This window comes from Haliotis rufescens, unplaced genomic scaffold (assembly GCF_023055435.1).
Source record: "Haliotis rufescens isolate VD_foot unplaced genomic scaffold, xgHalRufe1.0.p SCAF_33, whole genome shotgun sequence".
NCBI lineage: Eukaryota > Metazoa > Mollusca > Gastropoda > Lepetellida > Haliotidae > Haliotis > Haliotis rufescens.
Genome location: NW_025964035.1, coordinates 1,364,598 through 1,389,162, shown reverse-complemented (window position 1 = coordinate 1,389,162; position 24,565 = coordinate 1,364,598). Strand labels below are relative to the sequence as shown.

Here is a 24,565-nt window from a genome sequence, read left to right as displayed (position 1 = left end):
CACTGTCTCCTGTTTAGTGTTGGTATTGTATTAACGTTATGAACATGTAATCATCTTACCTCACTGGCTTGAGTAAGTGAGTGAGTATGAGTTTTAAGCTGCTTTTGGAAGTATTCCAGCAATATCACGGCAGGAGACACCAGAAATGGGCTTCAAACATTATACCCATGTGGGGAATCGAACCCCCAAGACTCCAATCTGTTATGATAAATTACAATTCACTGACTCCCCACCATAGCTTCCTGTAGGAAGTGATGTCACCACCTCTATCGCTTCAATCGCAAACTCAAGGTCAAGGTCGTGAAAGTAGTATCTATTCTAATGATGATCATAAATTCAAAATAATCACTAATTCTTGCACAATCATCAGGTGATATGTACTTCATGTATGTGATGCCTCATTCTGCAAACTGTGAGTTTATAAAACAACAGATACCAACGTCAGTCTCAACTTCATCCAACACAACACGGGAAAACAAATGGAATTCTTCAACAAATATCTTAAACAGAAAACACACAACAATTCTTTAAAACTGACATCCTTTTCCCCAAACAATGATCTTCAAACCATCCTCAAACTTCATCCTCAAAAAACACTCAAAAAACACTACATGAGATGAAAGAAAGAGGGTCAATGTTTGTTGTTGTTGTTTAATGCTGCACTCAGCAATATTCCAGCTATATGACGGGTACCTGGGTAGTATATTTGGACTCGTCCCAGCCCTACCGTTTAGTGAATCGGGGCTCTGGTACAGAACAGAATATAAACCATGTACAGGAGCCACTGTCTACTGTCTACATGATATGTACTATAACGAGCTGATGAGTGATAGAGGTCCGACTTCTAGTCAACATCTGCATACAGAAACAATGACAGAACTTGAGCAAACCTTAGTGAACGGAGTACACACTCCATGTCATGTACAGCAAGTTTAAGGTGAGTGTATTCAACAAATGAAAGCAGATTCAGAGAACTCAGACCAACAAAGTAATCCTGTCACATGTCGTACCCCTTAACATTACAGCAGCCGGAGCACGACCCCTGTCGTGTGTCCAATACATTACCAAAGACTTATCACAGTTACCATGGTTACAAACGTCGTCGCTCCAATAATGCTACCCTGTCTTAGAGAACCAACCCAGCTTAACGTACTTACAACGCCAGAATTTTTTTTGGGGGGGGGGGGTCAGATTTTGGGCCCAAAAATTTAGGCCAGTACATTTTTTAAATTTTCTCTCGCAAGTCATAATTCGTTGTGTTTTGATGTTTTTAAAATAAATTATCAACTGATTTTAATCATGGTATTTTATATAATTTACTTATAGAGAAAAAGATTTTTATTTTAAATATTTTGATTATTTCTGGTCTTTGGAATAAAAAACCCTGCTTTTCATTTTTCAAATTTGTTTCAACTTTTAATTTTCAGGAGTCGGTGGATTCGTAAACCTACTTTTAAAAAAAGTCTGGCCTATGGGTACAACTGCATATCTGAAATGCTACTCTAGACCGAACTAGCATCTGTTAATATCATCCCATCACAGCAGGCTCTACATCCGTCCTATATCACCAATGTTTCACCCCACAATCATTGATTATCATGTCATCCCTCATTAAATCACCAACAATCCAAACTCAACATAGATAAGAAAACTTAGGCTAAAAAACTAATAGACATAGTTCTCAGGCACCATCCTCATCATCATAAAGTCTGCCGCACGTTTTGTTTTCATTTTCATCTTAAATTTTTTTTTTCAAAATCCTAATACTTAAAATCAAATTTATCGAATATAGCGCGCAGTTACTTCCCTTTACATGCGCATTGCTTTACTGTGCGGGGCAGTAATAGGAGTTGGTATGCTTGTTTGTGTCGGGATGCTATTTCCCCGGTTGATGGTTCACAACTGTTTGTTTGGTTACATACTACCGTACTCGATGTAATAAGCACCCCGGGCGCTCTCAAAATTGGAAATTGGGGGCTTTTACTAGAATATTATTTTGGTGAAAATAACTGAGTTGAAAAATAAATATCGTTATTTATGCTGAAATATTTATGTACGAGAGATTTTTCCATACTTCAATTACCCATAATTAAGGGTGCATATAACACATGAGTGCTTATTATACGCAAATAAATAAGTCTTGTGTACATTGATCAATCGGAAGGGGTGCTAATTGGGATTGTTTGCTAACCAATATCTTAGCTAATGTCACCGTGGGCGCTTATTAGAGCGGGGCGCTTATTACGTCAAATACGGTAGTTTCAACAAGCAAACAAACAAAAACAACCGCCCACCCGCACTATATTTTCAAAAGTCATTGCCTGAGAACCAATTCTTTTATTTTTTTAACCTTACAAACAATCTCAACCCTTCCCACAAATATAAAAAGCATTGATCTAAATCAGATTCGGTTTCCTTCTATCAGCATTTCCAGAACTATTGTAAGAAGTTTTCAAGAGAATGAAACATGAACAACTGTCATTCGACTGAAGACTCTTCCCCTAACAACTAACAGATATCAGGGGAAACTAAAATGTACATCGCGATGGTTACAGACATGTCAGAGAGGACAATATTCACATGAATCTGGGAGAGTGTGGATATATAAATAATGGAAAAAAATAAACACTGGTAAACGTCACTGGAACCAGACAGGGATTCAATAATTCAATGAAGCATTTGGGCCCAACGAAATGAATTCTTGTTTTCAAGAAGAAAAAGTATCGTACTTACCCATGCACAATACGCACCCTAATTATGAGCAATTAGTGAGTGAGTGAGTTGGGTTTAAGCCGCTTTTAACAGTATTCCATTTATATCATGGCGTGTCAGCTTAATCATGTTAATGTGTGAGGAAAGCCCGAAGTGATGCAGGTCTCAGACGTTTACCACTTCGGTGAAACCCACGAGCACGGGTATGGTGCTGACAAACCTAGAAACATAATGGGAGCGAACCTGGATTCAAACCCACAATCATAGGTTTCTGGTGTGCCCAAGGGACGCAACTCTGCATACCGAATCACGGCGCTTTAGACGACTGGGTTACCCGGCTCCCTACAAGCAGTTAAACTGTGGGAAAAATTATCTCTCGTGTATAATACGCACTTTTCTTTCTGTATCAATTTATTTCACATGAAAAATTATTTCCATTTGTGTTGTTTTCCTTTATTTACATCACATGCTATCATTGACGCCATTCAGAGAGCTATTGACACGGTCACTTTGATGTATAAATAAATGTCGACATGCATCTCACTTTTGCAGTTGTTGCATATAATTGTGCAAAACAATATGTAAAGCACCAATATGTTCTGATTTCAGCTTTTGTAAAAAACATGAGAAAAACGGTCACATGATATGCAAATTAGCCTGTGGCAGTGGAGTTATACGAAGTTATGTTACTTCTAAAAACGGCAATTAATTAAAAACCAGATGTAATTTTAAGATCTCTGCATATACTTTTTTCAGAAAATGTTTATGAATTAAGTTCAGGTAGGAAGTTGTATTTTCATTCAAAAGCTGGAAACATCGATTTAAGTAAAGGTAAGTGTTGTGATTTATGCTTATACATCAGTGGAATTAACTACCGGTGATGTCCTGTCACACCATTCCTTGTATGGTCGCACGCTTGGCTGGGGAAAGTGAGGTAACATTTGGTTCTCGTGAACAATACGCACCCCTAATTTTGGTGTTGACAAATTATGAAAAAAAGTGCGTATTATACACAAATAAATACCAAGGTGTTTGTGAAAAAGGTATAATCATATTTGACGTAATAAGCGCCCAGGACGCTCTCAAAATTAGAAATAGGGGGCTCTTATTAGAATGAGTTATTATTTTGAGTTGAAAGATCATAAATTTCGTGGTTTATGCTGACAGCCTGAAATGTTTATATACGACAGATAAATTTTTCCAGAATTCAATTGCCCATAATTGGGTGCATATAACACACGAGTGCGTATTATACACAAATAAATAAGTCTTGTGTACATAGATCAATCGGAAGGGGTGTTAATTGAGATTGTTAACTAGCCAATATATAAGCAAATATCGCTGTGGTCGCTAATTGGAGCGGGGCGCTTATTACGTCAAATACGGTACAATAAAATGTTGACTGAATTTGAGGAAGGTGGTTGACAAGGAGTTCGTTCATTTTTAATAGAAAAAAGATGGTTGAAGCTCACAGGAAACTTGAAACAAAACTCAGTTCATAGTGAACGGTAGATAATATTAATATATTCCACTTCTACACAACAATTTAGGTCTTGTCTAAAAGATTTTGAAATGTCAAAAATGTAGGAGTCAAATTGACAAAAAATATATTGACATCAACTTAATGATATTGAAACAAATTTTTAAGGTAACCCTATTTTTAAAACTAATGAAATTGGGTCCAGTACCTGAAAAAAGGTCTCCAAAATTTATAAAAAATGCTTCTCACCTAAGTGGAATACGACGTAGTTTTGGACTACGAATACTCCCCCCCCCAAATTCTCCGAAATACTGCATCCTCTATGGATGTGTGCATTATGCTTGGATGCACACTATAGTCAAGGAAATACAGTACACACAAGGCTTGTAGGAACAAGCTGTTGATAGGTTCAAACTGTTCAAGGAAAATCAATATTGAAGTAGTGGGAACTCCTGAGCAACTAAGATTCATTTCACTGTCATGAATGCAACATGACCCTGTCACCACTCGAAACCTCGGATACGCTCCTTTCACTCACAGACACTCTAAATATGTAACACAGCACTTGATTGGTTCATGGTATTCTTGGATCACCTCTGTGTGGTTTTCATTGGATGATGCGTCCAGCAGTCTCCCGGGCTGTCATTGGTCAGCTCCACTTGGGGTCGTACTGACTCCAGTTCGGGGGAGGTGAAAGGAAGACCCTCCTACCCTTATACATAAAGCTGATGACGCCTCTATAAGCTGCTCGAGGTACACCAGCCTGCAACATGAAGGGGTGAGTGAGTGAGTGAGTGAGTGAGTGAGTGAGTGAGTGAGTGAGTGAGTGAGTGAGTGAGTGAGTGAGTGAGTGAGTGAGTGAGCGAGCGAGCGAGCGAGTGAGGTGAGGTGAAATTTGGTTTAACATCGCGTCCAAGATTATTGCACTTACATAGCGACGTGCATGTATGTGTGTGTGTTTGTGTGGCTGCTTGTACTAGTCCGGACTGATGCCGATTTATAGTGCTAGCTCACTGAGATACCATGCCGCAGTTTAACATGAATACTCCACTCAGACACAGTATACTGACTCCGAGCCGACCAGTCCTTGTTTTAGCCCCTTAATGCCGATCGGCAGGCAGGGTAACAACAACTATCTTTCAACATCTTTTGGTACAATATGGTCAGGGGTCATTGTAGTTAATTTAATCTGGGCCAGAAAACGAACAATGTATTTCCCTGAATCCCATAGAAACAAATTATAAGCAAAATCTAAAAAGAAAAAGTCAAAAAAATGTATCCAAACATCTGTGAACAAAACCACAACAGCAATTTATTCACAATTGTGAAGAGTGAGTGAGTGAGTATGGTTTTTCGCTGCTTTTAGCAATATTCCAGCAATATCACGGCGGAGGACACCAGAAATGGGCTTCACACATTGTACCCATGTCAGGAATCGAACCCGGGGCTTCGGCGTGACGAGCGAACGCTTTAACCACTAGGCTACCCGACCGCCCCCACAATTGTGAAGAGATATTCACAGATGAGTTTACAATGTTAATGAGTTTGAACACAAAAAAATATTTTATACTGACCTTGAAATCATCCATGATTCCAAGTTTTTTGGCGAGACTTTTGAATTCATCTTTCGTGTTGTACTGTACCCTGACTGTCCCGTAATCACTCTTGCTCTGACTGACGACCTCGGCCACGGACAACAGCGGGGACTCGTACACATGCTTTACAAACTCAGTGTCATAACGCTCCTGTCACAAAGATAACAATAATAATTATAAGACCATTTTGATCATGGTGCCATTTCGTTCAGCAAGTGGATGTTCATGAACCTACATTACTACTATCCCTGTCAGAACCCATCCTTACAGACCGCCGTCATATAGCTGGAATATTGCTGAGCGCGGCGTTAAACAACGAACAAACAAACAAACAGTATCCATCCATGCATCCATCCATCCATCCACCTACTAAAAAGTCAAGAAGCGACCCTGAAATATTGTGTTTGTACAACACAAACTTTCTAAATACCCATAAAATTTGTTTGTTTGTTTGTTTGTTTGTTGTTTAACATCGCACTCTGCCATATTCCAGCTACATGACGGTGATCTGTAAATAATTGAGTCTGAACCAGACAATCCAGTGATTACTGTCATGAGCATAGATGTACGCAATTGGAATACAATGACATGCATCAACCAAGTCAGCGAGCCTGACACCCAATCCCGTTAATCGCCTCTTACGACAAGCATAGTCATCTTTTACAGCAAGGATGGGTTGCTGAAGACTTATTCTACCCAGGATCTTCTCGGGTTTAAAGACAGATTGAAATTTCGGTACATGGTACAATTCTACTTTAAAATACACTGCCGAGCAAAGAAAGTATAGATATGAAACCTATACACCCGTGTTTCATGGTGGTTAAAATGAAACAAACAACAAATGGTTATTAAAGCAGAGTCGCCTTTTACAAATACAAATGCCCGCGAAGACAGCAGCCAGAGATTCACGTACCTTCTCCAGATATGAAAGATCTAGTTGTGTGAAAGGCACATACTTCTGGTTTAACTTGATGAACTTTAAATGTTTCTCATAATATAACCCCCTGAAACAGAATAAACCAACGTTTAACAAGCAGTGCACATGACAATAACCAGGTCAGGTGAAATGGGCTATTATATGAGTAGCGGAACCACAACAGAATAAAGCACTGAGCAAACTCGGGGGTTGATTCGCAGTGGAATGAAAAAATGAAATCTAAAGTTTTCTAATCACCTTTTATTACCCCACAATTATATTTTTATATACAAAACACTTTAAAAAACCACTACGCGAATAAAGTAGCATTTCCTTTTCTAAATCAGTCCCAATATGACTGAAGGTTAAACTAAACCCAACGATGTCAAGCTGGCTATGACGATCATCGCCTGTTTAATGACATCTAGCCACCACTATGGTTGATTAATCAACATGCTTTTATAATGAACATTCAGGAAAAGCACATGCAATTCAGTGTTCTCCCCGAAGCTGAATGCGTTTGAGACAGTTCATTTTCCGAAAACAAATATAACAAACAGTCAAACAGTTTTCCTGAACGTTCCTCCGATACTCTGAAATCATGTGCACCTCACACGTCAATCCGCGAAGTAAAGGACATTGCTGTATTTTGGCTACACAACCGACAATCCACGAACAGTTCTTAAGTCCAGGGGTCATTGTCTATTGTTACCAATTCTTTAGAAGGGTCAACGTACTGGGCCTTGAAGACCCACTTGAAACAGTGAATAACGTTGATTTTTTTTATCCACTCTGCACATCTTTGGTTTTGTTACACTAACTGATGCCACGATTCATTAAACATGAGTCATAGTCTTGCTGGGAAACGAAAGTGGTAAATATATAACAAGGTGGATGGTGTACTCACTTGCTGACCCCCTTCTTGCCAAACGTACTTGTCCTACAGATCTCGGGGCGTATACACTCCCGGCCCTTCCGCTGCTCTGGGTGCCGCATCCAGTCATCCCAGAACCTGGAAGTACATGTCATCCAACATGTCATCCAACTCACGTGTCACCCTGACTCACGTGTCATCCTTACTCACATGTCGACCTAACACACATTTCGCCTTGACTCACATATCACCCGACTCACATGTCACACAACTCACATGTCACACAACTCACATGTCACCCGACTAACACGTCATCCCGACCCACATGTCACCCTGACTCACGTGTCACCCTTACTCACACGTCATTCAACTCAGGTGTCATCTGACTCATATGTCATCCTGACTCACATGTCATCTGACTCATATGTCACCCTGACTCACACGTAATCTGACTCACATGCCATCCTGACTCACATGTCATCTGACTCACACGCCATCCTGACTCACATGTCATCTGACTCACATGTCATCTGACTCACATGTCATCTGACTCACATGCCATCTGACTCACATGTCATCTGACTCACACGTAATCTGACTCACATGTCATCCTGAATCACGTCATCCTGACTCACATGTCATCTGACTCACATGCCATCTGACTCACATGTCATCTGACTCACACGTAATCTGACTCACACGTCATCCTGAATCACACGTCATCCTGACTCACATGTCATCTGACTCACATGTCATCTGACTCACATGCCATCCTGACTCACATGTCATCTGACTCACACGTAATCTGACTCACACGTCATCCTGAATCACATGTCATCCTGACTCACATGTCATCTGACTCACGTGTCACCCTTACTCACACGTCATCCAACTCAGGTGTCATCTGGCTCATATGTCACCCTGACTCACACGTAATCTGACTCACATGTCATCCTGAACCACATGTCACCCTGACTCACATGTCACCCTGACTCACGTGTCACCCTTACTCACACGTCATTCAACTCAGGTGTCATCTGACTCATATGTCATCCCGACCCACATGTCACCCTGACTCATATGTCACCCTGACTCACACGTAATCTGACTCACATGTCATCCTGAATCACATGTCACCCTGACTCACATGTCATCTGACTCACATGCCATCCTGACTCACATGTCATCTGACTCACACGTAATCTGACTCACACGTCATCCTGAATCACATGTCACCCTGACTCACATGTCATCTGACTCACATGTCATCTGACTCATATGTCATCCTGACTCACATGTCATCTGACTCATATGTCACCCTGACTCACACGTAATCTGACTCACACGTCATCCTGAATCACGTCACCCTGACTCACATGTCATCTGACTCACATGCCATCTGACTCACATGTCATCTGACTCACACGTAATCTGACTCACACGTCATCCTGAATCACACGTCATCCTGACTCACATGTCATCTGACTCACATGTCATCTGACTCACATGCCATCCTGACTCACATGTCATCTGACTCACACGTAATCTGACTCACACGTCATCCTGAATCACATGTCATCCTGACTCACATGTCATCTGACTCATATGTCACCCTGACTCACACGTAATCTGACTAACACGTCATCCCGACCCACATGTCACCCTGACTCACGTGTCACCCTTACTCACACGTCATCCAACTCAGGTGTCATCTGGCTCATATGTCACCCTGACTCACACGTAATCTGACTCACATGTCATCCTGAACCACATGTCACCCTGACTCACATGTCACCCTGACTCACGTGTCACCCTTACTCACACGTCATTCAACTCAGGTGTCATCTGACTCATATGTCATCCCGACCCACATGTCACCCTGACTCATATGTTACCCTGACTCACACGTAATCTGACTCACATGTCATCCTGAATCACATGTCACCCTGACTCACATGTCATCTGACTCACATGCCATCCTGACTCACATGTCATCTGACTCACACGTAATCTGACTCACACGTCATCCTGAATCACATGGCACCCTGACTCACATGTCATCTGACTCACATGTCATCTGACTCATATGTCATCCTGACTCACATGTCATCTGACTCATATGTCACCCTGACTCACACGTAATCTGACTCACACGTCATCCTGAATCACGTCACCCTGACTCACATGTCATCTGACTCACATGCCATCCTGACTCACATGTCATCTGACTCACACGTAATCTGACTCACACGTCATCCTGAATCACATGGCACCCTGACTCACATGTCATCTGACTCACATGTCATCTGACTCATATGTCATCCTGACTCACATGTCATCTGACTCATATGTCACCCTGACTCACACGTAATCTGACTCACACGTCATCCTGACTCACATGTCATCTGACTCACATGCCATCCTGACTCACATGTCATCTGACTCACATGTAATCTGACTCACATGTCATCCTGACTCACACGTAATCTGACTCACACGTCATCCTGAATCACATGTCATCCTGAATCACGTGTCATCTGACTCACGTGTCATCTGACTCACATGTCATCTGACTCACATTTCATCCGACTCAGATTTCATCCAACTCACGTGTCACCCTGACTCACGTGTCATCCAACTCACATGTCATCCAACTCACATGTCATCCAACTCACATGTCATCCAACTCACATGTCACCCGACTAACACGTCATCCCGACTCATACGTCACCAGACTAACATGTTACCCCGACTCACGTGTCTGGCCACTTGGGCTCCAGCTCCAGCCAGGTGGCTCGCTCGATCATCCAGCCCAGGCCGGGGAAGAAGTCTGTCCTGTACAGCAGCTCTGCCAACACAAGGATCAGGCTACAGAACAATGTCCATGACATGAAGTCAGCAATAAATAGATTACACATCTAGATAAACGTATGTCATGAACTGTTTAACATTCATTGAGAAACTATCCTAAAACGTGAAGAATTATTTCCATTTGAGCATTGATACTCCAAGTCCAGTCATCGAAGCCCGACAGACAGTTAGTGATATACGGCCACTTTGACGTGTAACGCTACAATGTCATGCTCCTCACTGTCACAGGTGTAGTATACGTATCTAATTTGTTTGTTTAACGCCGCACTCAGCAACATTCCAGCTATATGACGGCGGTCTGTAAATAATCAAGTCTGGACCAGACAATCCTGTGATTGACATCATGAACATCGATTCACGACATTGGGATCGATGCAATGCATCTACCAAGTGTACCTAATTATGCAACACAATATGTTAAGCACACCAAGGCTTGCATTAGGCATGTCTGTTCTAATTTCAGAATAAGTGCACTTGTTTACAAACAAGAGGAAAGTCCGGTCACGTGACAAGCCACCACCCACGTTGTCATCATTGCAGCAGAAACGGAATAAGACGAGCACAGATGAGTAAGATCTATTGTTTACAAACAAAGCGTCAGAATGGTTGACGTCCTGTCCCTTTAAGGAGGGATCCGGGGATCCTTGGAGTCTCCTGTGGTACGTATGTGAATCTAGGGAGCACTAGGTTTGTAACTTTTGACATAAAGGTCATGACATGGACCCTTAGACTTTCATGCATAATTTTCAACACTGAACGGTTTTGTTTTTGTGGCCACACTTAATTCCACAGAGCTCCAGATAAGCTGCGTATCTGCGTAAAATACGCATCAGATGTACAGAAATACGCAGTAAGATAAAATCCAAGCATATCAAATACGCAACGAACATTACAGATACGCTACAAAAATAAAACTTGTGCGTATCATCAGAATATTGTGAAGTAACCCTGTGTATTCGATCAGCAAATCAGAAACTTATTTTGAAATTATAAACGGGCATTAGGTCAACCTTGCCAAACTCCACGATGACAGTTACATCATGATCATTTGCCATCACACTCTTGTGGAAGTATCGTGGTATTTTTGAGTCCTACAAAGCTCTCGAACCCACACGACACAAGTTTGCAGGGACTAGATGAATAGTGTTTTTAAATATTTAACTTTAATACCCACATGTGTAAAAACTAGTTGGTAACAGAAATTTGAATACCCAGATAGAATTACTTATACCCAATGATTTTAAAATGCATGGGTAACGTACCCACAACACCCAAAGCTTATCTGGAGATCTGTTCCAAAGGGCACGACAAGACACCTTTATGAGTGCCCTGTGGCACACTGGAAAGAGAACACGTCTCCCTGAAGTTCTATTTACCCATCCACCTACCGGAGTTCTCAGAAACCATGTTCTCCTTGCCGTTGTCGTTCCAGGCAGACACGCACCACAACATAGGGTCAGTCTTCATCACACGGTGCGTCGCAGCAAAGTATTCAAAGAAATCTGGTGATATGTCTAAATCGTCTGCAATGAAACAAAGGTGAGTGAGTGAGTGAGTGAGTTGGGTTTAACACAATATTTGAACAGTTTTCCAGTTCTATCACGGTGTGTCAGCTTAACATGCAGGAAAGCGCGAAGTGACGCAGGCCTTAGACGTTTACCATTTTGTGAAACCCATGAATACAGGTACAGTGCTGACAAACCTAGAAACAATCGGGAAGCCAATGGAACAAGAAGACAAATGTCTCTGAACTGTTTCATGTGATTTCTTCAGGAATCTCACTTACATGCACTTCAACCTTGTTACCATGGTTACATGAAGTCCTTGAGAATAGCAACATATACATCTTGAAAAAAGCTGTTTCTTTATGTTCTGAATTTCTGTGTATCTTTTGGCAATATCGACAGAGGGCATTGATCTCATTTTGACAGATGTCTACTTTCATATGATGTCTAGTGTTATTGATACGCTAAACATAACATAGCAGAGTTTTACGTCCACTGGAGGAAAGATGTTTCAGGAAAGATGTAACACTAGAAAAGCGAGGGGATCATTAAGTAATTGAATGAATGCTGAAACGACAACCTGACAGACGACTGGAGGGACAGGCGATGCACCACGACATAAAGTCACTTGACTGTCACTGAGGCTGCTAAAACTCAGCCACTGTGTTGAGGTAATTAGTATTTATTACATCTATACTGATAGCTTCAGTAACAGATTACAGATTACAGATAACAGATTACAGATTACAGATTACAGATAACAGATTACAGATTACAGATTACAGATTACAGATTCAATGCAATGCATGGCTGTCAAACAAAGACAGTGTTAGAATGACTTATGCTGGCTGTGTGCTCTGTCAGCTGATAACTTTTTGTTTGTTTGTTTGTTTGTTTGTTTGTTTAACGCAGTACTCAGCAATATTCCAGCTATATGATGGCGGTCTGTAAGTAATCAAGTCTGGACCAGACAATCCAGTGATTGACAACATGAGCATCGATCTATGCAATTTGGATACGATGACATGCATCAACCAAGTCAGCGAATGTGACCACCCGATCCCGTTAGTCGCCTTTTACAGAAAGCATGGGTTGCTGAAGACCTATTCTACCCCAGGTCTTCACGAGACGAGCTGATAATTGGAAACCCCACCTCATCACTTCAACCACGGGGGCCACAACATCACCGACAGAGGATCTTACCTTCTACAATGATGGCTGTGGAATAGTTGAAGACCGTAAATATCTGGTTTAAAGCCCACTTGTAATGGCGGGCTATTTTATAGTAGCCAACAAACTTCTTCTGTGGCCAGGGAAGGTTGATGTTGGCTAAATTAGGTTGCTGAAACAAATACAGCTCTTTAGCATCACAAAAGATTGACAGTGTTAGTGTTTGCTTATTTGTTGTTTTACGCCGCACTCAGCAATATTCCAGCTATATGACGGTGGTCTGTAAATAATCAAGTCTGGACCAGACAATCCAGTGATTGACATCATGAGCATTGATCCACGTAATTGGGATCTATGACATGCATAAACCAAGTCAGCAAGCCTGACCACCCGATCCCGTTAGTCGCCTCTTACAACAAGCGTAGTCGCCTTTTATAACAAGCATGGGTTGCTGAAGACCTATTCTACCCCGCATCTTTATGAGTGGACAGTGAGCGACAAAAATAAACCTGTGAAGTACAGACGATGGGATGTGACTCGCTTACTTTGACATGTTTGACAAGTTGTTTCTTGACATATCCATCTATGACATCCGCCGTCTGTTGGTGGCCGCAGTCCTGACTGACCACGATCGGGAACTTGTCACCAGGTGGACGATATCTACAACGAGTGAGTGAGTGAGTGAGTATGGTTTTATGCCGCTTTTAGCAAAGTCGCACACAAGTCCTTGAAGTACCGTCCTGCATTGATGAGTTGACCAGTTATCACCGCAGGGATACAAATTTGAGATTTGTATAAGTATATTTATCAGGCTCTGAGATAACAAAACAAGCCTTAAAACATGTTAAACTGGAATATTTTTCCTCTTTTGGGGTTGCCAGATGTGTAACCATGGTAATAAAGCACAAAACATATCCTGGTTCCTCACTTTATGAGCTGGTCGAGACTGCGGCTAACAGTCACCCGGTCACACGCGATCATCAGGATGGCGATCTGGTTCGGGTGAGCCTCATCCTTGTTATCTCTTACAGGAACATTTTTTCTCTGGTCTGAAAGGCGAAAAAAACAACCTATTCTTTGTTTGTTGTCTAACACCGCACTCCAGCTACATGACGGCGGTCCGTAAATAATCAAGTCTGGACCAGACAATTCTGTGATTGACACATGACTCAAAAGTGATTTTTCTGTCACATTGTTATCTCCCCTGTACCCATGACTACAAAATGGCAGCGTCTGACCATGCTGACTTTGACAAGAGGGGAAATCATAGGTTTGGCACCACTTTGGTCTAAATAGCTCGCAATATATTGCAAGACATATCACAATACGGATATCCCAATATATCGCAATACCTATCACAATACAGATATCCCAAAATATTTCAATACACATCACAAGACGGATATCTCAGTAGATCACACTACGTATCACAATATATCACAATATATCGCAATACGCATCACAATACGGATATTGCAATATATTGCAATATGTATCACAATATATCGCAATACGCATCCCAATACAGATATCACAGTATATCGCAATACGCATCACTACGGATATCGCAATACGTATATATGTTTCACGATAAAGATATCGTAATATACATACCAATATATATAGCAATACAGATATCCCAATATATCACAATACAGATATCGCAATACAATGTTTTGGCCAATCCAGCCTTACCAGCGAGGCAGTCTGGACCCGCCCCGCCATGGATTGAGAGCAGGATTGAGGCTACATGAAGCTGGGGCAGCAATCAGCAAGGTCACTGAGTGTGACCCCCCTGTGAGACAAAAGCCAAAAGCGATCCACAAGGATTTATCTCGGATCTCAAATAAAGCGCCCTAGGCAGGCAAACTGGGAAGACAAATATCATTTATTTTTCCATAATTTAGATTTAATCATATTTTTTTAATGAAACACAGAGTATTTTAATATTGCATTACATGAAATGATGTAAATCTTAGATAGAAGCAAATACCATCACTGGTCCTGCTGACAGTGACATACAAGCCACCTCTACAAAGTGGTAATGTTATTTCCTATGTTGGTATGTTTACTGATAAGTGTTGAAGACTTGGGGCTGAATATCGGCTTCAGAAGGGGTCTAGATAGATCCCCGGATTCAGGTCTTAAATGTTTACCACTATGGGGAAACCCACAAGCTTGTGTACAGTGATGACAAAACTAGAAATATGCTACTCAAAACTAGCTGAAGAACCCCCACAATTGGATGACTGTGAGGTGAGGTGAAACAGGGTTTAATGCCGTGTCCAAGATTATTGCACTTATATAGCGACATGCATGCATGTGTGTGTGTGGCTGTTTGTACTAGTCCGGACTGATGCCGATTTATAGTGCAAGCCCACTGAGATACCATGCCGCAGTTTAACATGGATACCCGACTCAGACACAGTAGACTGACTCCGAGCCGACCAGTCCTTGTTTTAGCCCCTTAATGCTCAATGCCGCAATATAACACGAATACCCCACTCAGGCACAGTAGACTGACTCCGAGCCGACCAGTCCTTGTTTTAGCCCCTTAATGCTCAATGCCGCAATATAACACGAATACCCCACTCAGACACAGTAGACTGACTCCGAGCCGACCAGTCCTTGTTTTAGCCCCTAAATGCTCAATGCCGCAGTATAACACGAATACCCCACTCAGACACAGTATACTGACTCAGAGCCGACCAGTCCTTGTTTTAGCCCCTTAATGCCAAGAGCCAGACAGGGTAACAACAAGTACCATCTTTTAACGGCTTTTGGTTAACGCAGCTGGGATCGAACCCTGGACCTTCCGTTCTCCGGGTGGACGCTCTACCACCAGACGACGGTGCGGTCTGGATGATTGCAATACCCACCAGCCTGGACAGATTAACTATAGTCATTTAAAGAAAATACCCGTGCCCCAGGCACTTCGAACAGTGTAATACATCCTCTGTGCCCTAACCTGCCTCCTCCTTGAGATGGCGAAGCTTTTGAAGTAGCTCCTCATTTTCCGCAAGCTGACTTGATAAGTCCTTCTCAAGTTTACCAAGCCGTGATTCTAAAGCTTCTTTTCCTTGAACATCAGTGACCTGAAACAGAGACCAAGGTCATAAGGTGAAGGTCAACACTATGAGTCAAGGCCATAAGGTGAAGGTCAAGGTCATAACTAAGTTAAGGTCAAAGTCTCTTAATGGTCACTAATACAGTGTAAAAAGGGTTGAGTCAACTAACTACAAACAGCGAGTGAGTGAGTGAGTGAGTGTGGTTTTACGCCGCTTTTAACAGTATTCCAGTAATATCGCGGCGTGTCAGCTTAATGTTGGAGGAAAGCCCGAAGTGAGGCAGGGTATGGTGCTGACAAACCTAGAAACATAATCGGGGCGAACCAGGATTCGAACCCACAATCATAGGTTTCTGGCGTGCCCAAGGGACGCAACTCTGCACAGCGCATCGCGGCGCCTTAGATGACTGGGCCACCCGTGCCCCCAACTACAAACAGGAAAAATACATTTACTATTTCTGAATAGCAACAAGCATGGCATCATATGAGTCCATTATAATATTCCAGTCCCTCATTCCATCTGTGCTAATCTCTTGGTTGGTTGGTTGGTTGGTTTGTTGTTTAACATGTTTAATGCCGCACTTAGCAATATTCCAGCTATATGACGGCGGTCTGTAAATAATCAAGTCATGGCCAGTGATTAATATCATGAGCATCGATCCACGCAATTGGGATCGATGACATGCATCAACCAAGTCAGCGAGCCTGACCACCCGATCCCGTTAGTCACCTTTTACGACAAGAAACGGTTGCTGAAGACCTATTCTACCCCGGAATCTTCACGGGTCTCGTGACACAGGGCATGCAATCCCTACAATGGCCTCCATTCTGTAGCAGACCAGCTTTTATCATCCAAAACTGGCTCCATCAGGAGATATTACTTGGGTGAAATCAAGCGATATCTATACTGTAGATATCGCTGCAATGAAATTACATCACAATGCTTTGCAGCCCATTGTGACATCATTGGTTACCATGACATCACAATCAAATGACATCACTTATGGCTCTGCTACTGAAGCTGTTAGCAGTACTTTTTACACTTAAGACACCGCTTATTACTTTCTACAAACTGAAAAAGTTGGAAGAATGATGTTGGATGATAAATAAAATAGAGAATCTCTCCCTCATGTCTTTTGATATCAAATATATCAACACTCGTTGATAAAAGTGGAAAAAAACCCTTGGCAAACCTTGGAGTTTTTCAACTTTTATCAACTCGTGTTGATATATTTGATATCAAAAGACACTCGGGTGAGATTCTCTATTTCTGCCCAATTATCAGAAAGCATCTTCCCCACAACACCAAGTCAGTCACTGAAACATGCCTGCAATGATGACGCCTCAATCCATCCGCTCTAGAGGTACACAAGATCTCCCCTACTTAACTGTTGCTAATCACACGACAAAGGACACCTCACAGCCAGAGACCTCACAGACCGTCATTGCTAGACTCCCATTTCATCAGTAACTAGCCTGTAATCTGTGAACATCGGCTTTGTGTACTCATCGACATGTCACACAATATACTGGACTGTGAGCACATATGTACGCATCTAGGTCACTAGGCTTGTTTGTTTTGTTTGTATGTGTGTTGTTTAAGGCTGCACTCAGCAATATTCCAGCAGTATGACGGCAGACTTAATAGTTGAGTCCGACCAGACAATCCAGTGATTGACATCATGAGCATTGATCCACACAATTGTCAAACAGAAATAATAAATAAGCTTAACCTTATATATATATATATCATAAGATATCGTTCAATAACCATCAAATAGCAAATTCCTTTCAACTGATTTACCCACCTGAACTAGAAATAAAGGAGACCAGTGAGACCACCTCATCTGTTTCATATTTAGATAGATGAATAAAGATTCAGAGTGACAAAACACTCTCCACAAAACTACGACGAGAGGGATGATTCAACATTCCACTTGTCAACTTTCCCTTCAGGTCGAGCAATATTCCAGCAGCTCCAGCCTTTTGTGTTTACACTTCACAACTTTTGAGATGCAATCAAGCATGCTCTTTCTACCAAGATTTCAAAGAACGTCAGAGGAACAATTGACTTGCCTTTGCATGTGTTTGTGATGGGTGTCATAAACACATGCCCATGATATAGTCGGAATTGTACAATCGAGATTTCTACTGAATATGGTAGGGTTTTGTCACTTTTATTTACTGTTTACACATTACATGGTGTTGCCATAATTATCTTTGTGGTGAAAATGCTGCCTATTCCTTGATCAGGGAACTGTTTCACTTGAGGGAATATTACAGGGCACTTTAATCACACTTGCTGAGATCACAGTTACGTTGGTTGGTTGGTTTGTTGTTTTACGCCGCACTCAGCAATATTCCATCTATATGACAGCGTTAGAAATTGGCACTAGTCCTGTAGTCTTTGCCAAACTGCCCAATAGGTATCATAAGGACTAGTAGAAATTTGCCCTTTTTAAGGGTTTTGCTATATGTTATCATTATAAGGACCAGTGGATCAAACCTGTTAGTTTCTACCGCTGTATGACGGCAGTCTGTAAATCGTCGAGTCTGGACCAGTGAATCCAGTGATTGATATCATGGTCATCGATCCACTCAATTGGGATCGATGACAAGCTTCCACCAAGTCAGTGAGCCTGACCACCCAATCCCGTAAGTCGCCTCTTACGACATGCATGGGTTGCTGAAGACCTATAATACCCGGATCTTCACGGGTCTCGCAGTTCGGTTGATTTGTGATGCATGATCCCTGGTTGGTTGGTTCTTGTGGGGTTTTGTTCTTGTTTAATGTCACTCTTAGTAATATTCCTGATTTATGTCTGTAAAGAATGAGTGAGTGAGTGAGTATGGTTTTACGCCCCTTTTAGCAATATTCCAGCAATATCACGGCAGGGGACACCAGACATGGGCTTCACACATTGTACCCATGTCGGGAATCGAACCTCGGTCTTCGGCATGACGAGCGAACACTTTAACCACTAGGCTACCCCACCGCCCCTGTGTAAATCATGAAATGCCAGGCTGCCCTCGGGATCCACAAAATCTATAAGCTGCAGGCCCTGACTAAACTCACAGGCTTATTGTGAGTAATACATTGACATGTGAGTGAGTGAGTGAGTGAGTGAGTGAGTGAGTGAGTGAGTGAGTGATGCTGCCAACCACCAGACTGGATCATTTACAGTTTGTTTTAACACTGCTTTGAACAGTCATGCATCTCTTACACGTTTACCACGTTCATGAAGATTCCAGGGTAGAATAGGTCTTCAGCAACCCATGCTTGCCATAAAAGGTGACTTAGGGGATCGGGTGGTCAGTCTCGCTGACTTGGGTGATGCATGTCATCAATCCCAATTGCATGGGTCGATGCTCATGATATTTACAGACCGCCATCATATAGCTGGAATATTGCTGAGTGCGCGTTAAACAACAAACCAACCAACCAACAACTTTCATGCAACCCACAAGTACAGGAATGGCACTGACAAACCTAGAAACATAATCAGGGCAAATCTGGGATTCGAACCCACAATGACAGGTTTCTAGCACGCCTAGCATCTCTGCACAGCACCTTGGAAGACGGAACCACCCATGCCGTGTTCCACTGATGACTTTTAATTATCTAAAAGCTTGCAGGAAATACTTCGGCCTATAGCCAATCAATAAATCATCTGATATTGCCCTGCAAGCCCTCTAGAGACAACACCCATATCTCAGCAGTAAAGTGAGTTCAATTAATGAAAATCATTGGATTACACGTCAAGACATCCCGTCTGACACGTGACCAGCACTGTTCTGAGGTCCTGCCCAGAGTCCCATTCCACGATCGTAGCATTTTAACTGTCGTAAGTCAAAGTTAAACTGGTAAAGAGACAATTAAAAGAAGCCCATACATCTTTGTCAAATTCGAAACTGTCATTTTTATTTTTTTTGAATGCGACATTTCTGTGATTACGACATTATTCTGTCTTCCGCAACATTTAGAAAATATGGCAGGCACACCAGTAGTCCTGCACAATGACTGTGGAATATATTTATTTTATGAAAAAATAATAATCTAGAAACGCATACAAAAGCAAGTCTAGCCAGCTCTAGCTAGCTCCATACCACATCAGCACAAGGAATTTTGTTTTTATTTTTAGAGTCAAGAAGGATATTGTGTAATATCACCTGATTCTTTCATATTACAATACATGCAATAGTTAATCTCTCATGCCATGACAGATTAACATTACCAATATGAAAGAATCGGGTGATCCTTAACTTCTTTTGAGTAGTATATAAGATTACAGAGACTAAATGTTAGTCTAGCACACCAGTGAATCAGTACAATAAATACATCGTTTCACACCGCTTTAAGGAAAGTCATGGTGGGGAATACGAGGAAATAAGGTTCACACAGCTCAGCCATGAGCTGGGAATCAAACCCAGGACTTTGGTATGATGAGCTATATTTTTAACCAGAAAGCTACCCTCCCCTTCTTACACAGACAAATCCTGTCTAACACTTTACCAGAATTTATAAACCTCCACTGATGCCTTCCTATTGTTCTCCAGTCAGGTTAAATCTAATAAACAGGTGAGGTGAGGTGAGGTGAGGTGAGGTGAGGTGAGGTGAGGTGAGGTGAGGTGAGGTGAGGTGAGATGAAATTGGGTTTAACGTCGCGTCCAAGATTATTGCACTTATATAGCGGCTGCTTGTACTAGTCCGGACTGATGCCGATTTATAGTGCTAGCTCACTGAGATACCATGCCGCAGTTTAACATGAATACCCCACTCAGACACAGTATACTGACTCCGAGCCGACCAGTCCTTGTTTTAGCCCCTTAATGTCGAGCGCCAGACAGGGTAACAACAAGTACCATCTTTTAACGTCTTTTGGTATGACGCGGCCGGGGATCGAACCCCGGACCTTCCGCTCTCCGGGTGGACGCTCTATCACAAGACCACAAAGGCGGCACCTAATAAACAGGGAGGTTATAATATCCCCAGGACATTTGCAATATAATATGTTATAATGTGGCCGGATTTTATATAATATTCTGGGTTTTATTAATACAAGTTCCATTTAGATTGTAACATAAGAATCTTTCACGATAGAAACTTATTTTGCATTTGAACATAATATAATGAAATGTAATATCAAATGACAAATGTTTTCATTAAAATCCTGAGCATTGAACATCTGTAGCCTAGGTTACAGAGGTGCTGATAAATCCCAATTCTTTTAAACATGTCTTTTTCAAGTACTGTAAGCCAGCAACAGATATTTAACACCCGTTTCCAAATAAATGTTGTTTTAAGTTACTTTTTTTGTTTAAAAGTGAGACTAAACACGCACCCTCAGGTTTTTTATCATATCTAAAACCCTTTTCCAAGGATGAAAACCTCGGGGCTGACGTACTTTTGTTCTATCCCGCAAATATCATGGGTTTAAATATCATAAAAACCCTCTTTATCCTACACATAAATACTGGTCATCTGCTACTGCCCTACAAGTCCCCTGAAGACGACAGGCATATTTCAGCAGTCAAGTCTGAGTTCCATGGGATGGGATGGGATGGGATGGGATGGGATGGGATGGGACTAGGGACGGGACGGGACGGGACGGGATGTGTGTGTGTGTGTGTGTGTGTGTGTGTGTGTGTGTGTGCGTTATGTGGTGGGGTGGGATGGGGATGGGGTGGGGTGGGGTGTGGGGTGGGGTATGTGGTGGGGTGGGTTTGGAGATGTGGTGGGGTGGGGGATGGGTGTGGGTGTGGAGGGATGGGGTATGTGGTTTGCGTGAGAAAATATGTCCTTGACCGTGACAGAAAAAACATTCCGTAATATCCGTCAGTTCGTCAAAAGCGGGTTCGCTATAAACATAGTTTACTGCATTATTTAATAATCATGCAATTTCTCTTACATGTCTTAAATCCTGGCGCTTGCATTTCATTTTGAAAATTTAGTTTATTGAAACTGACATAGTCATTCTTTCCGAGATTTTGCGGGGCTGCACTGTGTTAATGGGAAGCTATCATGGCGGAGTAAATCAAGTCAGATTATGGGCGGCCTAATGAAAAGAGGACGCTGTCAAGAGAGACGCCTGAAGCAATGGCTGTGTCTTCTCGCTATAATCAGGGCAAGATGGTCTATTAGTTAGATAGAGTTAGTGAAATGAATACTAAGCATTTGGAGCAATCACAACACAAAGTAATCAGTGTGTCGACAACAGTCACCGAGCAATCATTACTTCCAACAATGTTGATTCCTTGTATCACTGCTTGTCTCATATGACGATAGATGATCTGAGGTGAAATGGGTTTTAACGTGACTTTCAAGATTACTGCACTTACGTAGCTACAAGTGTGTGTGTCTGCTTGTACTAGTCCAGACTAATGCTGATTTTATAGTGCTAGCCCACTGAGATATCATGCTGCAGTTTAACGTGAATACCCCACTCAGACACAGTATACTGACCATCTTTTAACGTCTTTTGGTATGACGCAGCAAGGGATCGAACCCCTATCTATCTATCGATCCATCCATCCATCCATCCATCCATCCATCCATCCATCCATCCACCTATCTAGTCCCACTAAGCCAGATTCTAGACATCACTGCATCAACAAGTCCTGGGAGACGTCTATCAGAGGAGCTACAACGTGTCTGCAGCCAGCACACTATCTATCTATCTATCTATCTATCTATCTATCTATCTATCTATCTATCTATCTATCTATCTAGTCCCACTAAGCCAGATTCTAGACATCACTGCATCAACAAGTCCTGGGAGACGTCTATCAGAGGAGCTACAACGTGTCTGCAGCCAGCACACTATCTATCTATCTATCTATCTATCTATCTATCTATCTATCTATCTATCTATCTATCTATCTATCTAGTCCCACTAAGCCAGATTCTAGACATCACTGCATCAACAAGTCCTGGGAGACGTCTATCAGAGGAGCTACAACGTGTCTGCAGCCAGCACACTATCTATCTATCTATCTATCTATCTATCTATCTATCTATCTAGTCCCACTAAGCCAGATTCTAGACATCACTGCATCAACAAGTCCTGGGAGACGTCTATCAGAGGAGCTACAACATGTCTGCAGCCAGCACACTGTCTGTCTGTCTGTCTGCCTGCCTGCCTGCCTGCCTGCCTGCCTACCTACCTACCTACCTACCTACCTACCTACCTACCTACCTATCTATCTATCTACCTACCTATCTATCTACCTATCTACCTATCTACCTATCTATCTAGTCGCACTAAGCCAGATTCTAGACATCACTGCATCAACAAGTCCTGGGAGACGTCTATCAGAGGAGCTACAACGTGTCTCCAGCCATCACTCCCTCCCCAACTCATCTCAGATCGGATTTACTTCATTGCTAATGACTCCTCTACCTCCAACAATCAGGACTTATCTCTGAAAGGGTTAATTACCCAAGTCCCCATAGAAGTGATGAATCCCGAGTCCTGCCCCTCTCCGCCGTAACGCTAAGCCTTGTTTCGTGAGTGTTTAATAAGCAAGTCATTGATTTATTCCACAATCTCCTGAAAAAGCCTCCATTTTTCAACCTCCCTCCCAGCAGGGTCCAAAGCTTCTTCACTGCCTCCCAGGGAGACGATCAAGACACAACGTTTATAAACGCGATACGTGCTTCCATTTCTTATGCCCCGTCCTTACAGGCAACTTGGGTTTCTTTCTTAATGATGGAAATGGAGAATGCATCGTCCCGTGGGACACTGTAGAAAGGTTGAGCTGGATAAGATGGCTCATCAATACTCGGGGTAAATTTAAAGAGATTGAGAGCAGTGGGCAAGAGGCAGTTTGAAAATCGGGGAAAGATTGATGGGAGAGGCATCAGAGGGAGGTCAGCGCTAGTTGGTCTGTAGAAGGTGACCCATTAATAAAAGTGTCACTTCCAGGGTTTCCGGGGGACCGTGGTAAAGTGACGAAGTAGGTTTATGGTGGGTCTGATGAAACACGGTGAATGCGCTGAGATTATTTTGGACATGGCTCCTGTAATTCTGATAAGGATTTTAGAGATAGAAGTGGAGCTGACTGGACATGTTCAATAATTCCCCCTTGTGAAACGTGTCTTTTATTTTTGCTGATATTAGAACATGACTGTTTGTATCACATATAAGTGTACATTGATCAATCGGAAGGAACTGGGATTGTTCACTAGCCAATATATTAGCAAATATCGCTGTGGCCGCTTATTTAATACGTCAAATTCGGTATGCAAAATTTCCAAAAATTAAGTATTGCATTATATATCACATCGTGACATCCACAGTATGCAGTGGAGCAAACTGACATCATATTCCTTCAACTGACTAATCAACACAGAGAAATACTATTACAAAAATACA

At 42.1% G+C, this 24,565-nt stretch overlaps 1 protein-coding gene across 2 annotated transcripts in view; it reads right to left on the bottom strand.

The window, feature by feature from the left end:
* Positions 1–4,375: 4,375 nt before the first annotated feature.
* LOC124151631 (alpha-1,3-mannosyl-glycoprotein 2-beta-N-acetylglucosaminyltransferase-like) overlaps positions 4,376–24,565 on the bottom strand; it is a 65,749-nt gene continuing 45,559 nt past the window's right edge. For both annotated transcript variants that reach the window (XM_046524197.2, XM_048380853.1), the window contains exons 3-12: positions 16,092–16,218; positions 14,052–14,172; positions 13,669–13,783; positions 13,157–13,295; positions 11,837–11,971; positions 10,335–10,425; positions 7,611–7,715; positions 6,701–6,791; positions 5,767–5,937; positions 4,376–4,955 (exon numbers count right to left, since the gene is read on the bottom strand). In XM_046524197.2, coding sequence (XP_046380153.2) covers positions 4,842–4,955; positions 5,767–5,937; positions 6,701–6,791; positions 7,611–7,715; positions 10,335–10,425; positions 11,837–11,971; positions 13,157–13,295; positions 13,669–13,783; positions 14,052–14,172; positions 16,092–16,218 — 1,209 coding nt within the window. In that variant the 3' untranslated portion in view covers positions 4,376–4,841. The remainder of the gene's footprint in view (positions 4,956–5,766; positions 5,938–6,700; positions 6,792–7,610; positions 7,716–10,334; positions 10,426–11,836; positions 11,972–13,156; positions 13,296–13,668; positions 13,784–14,051; positions 14,173–16,091; positions 16,219–24,565) is intronic.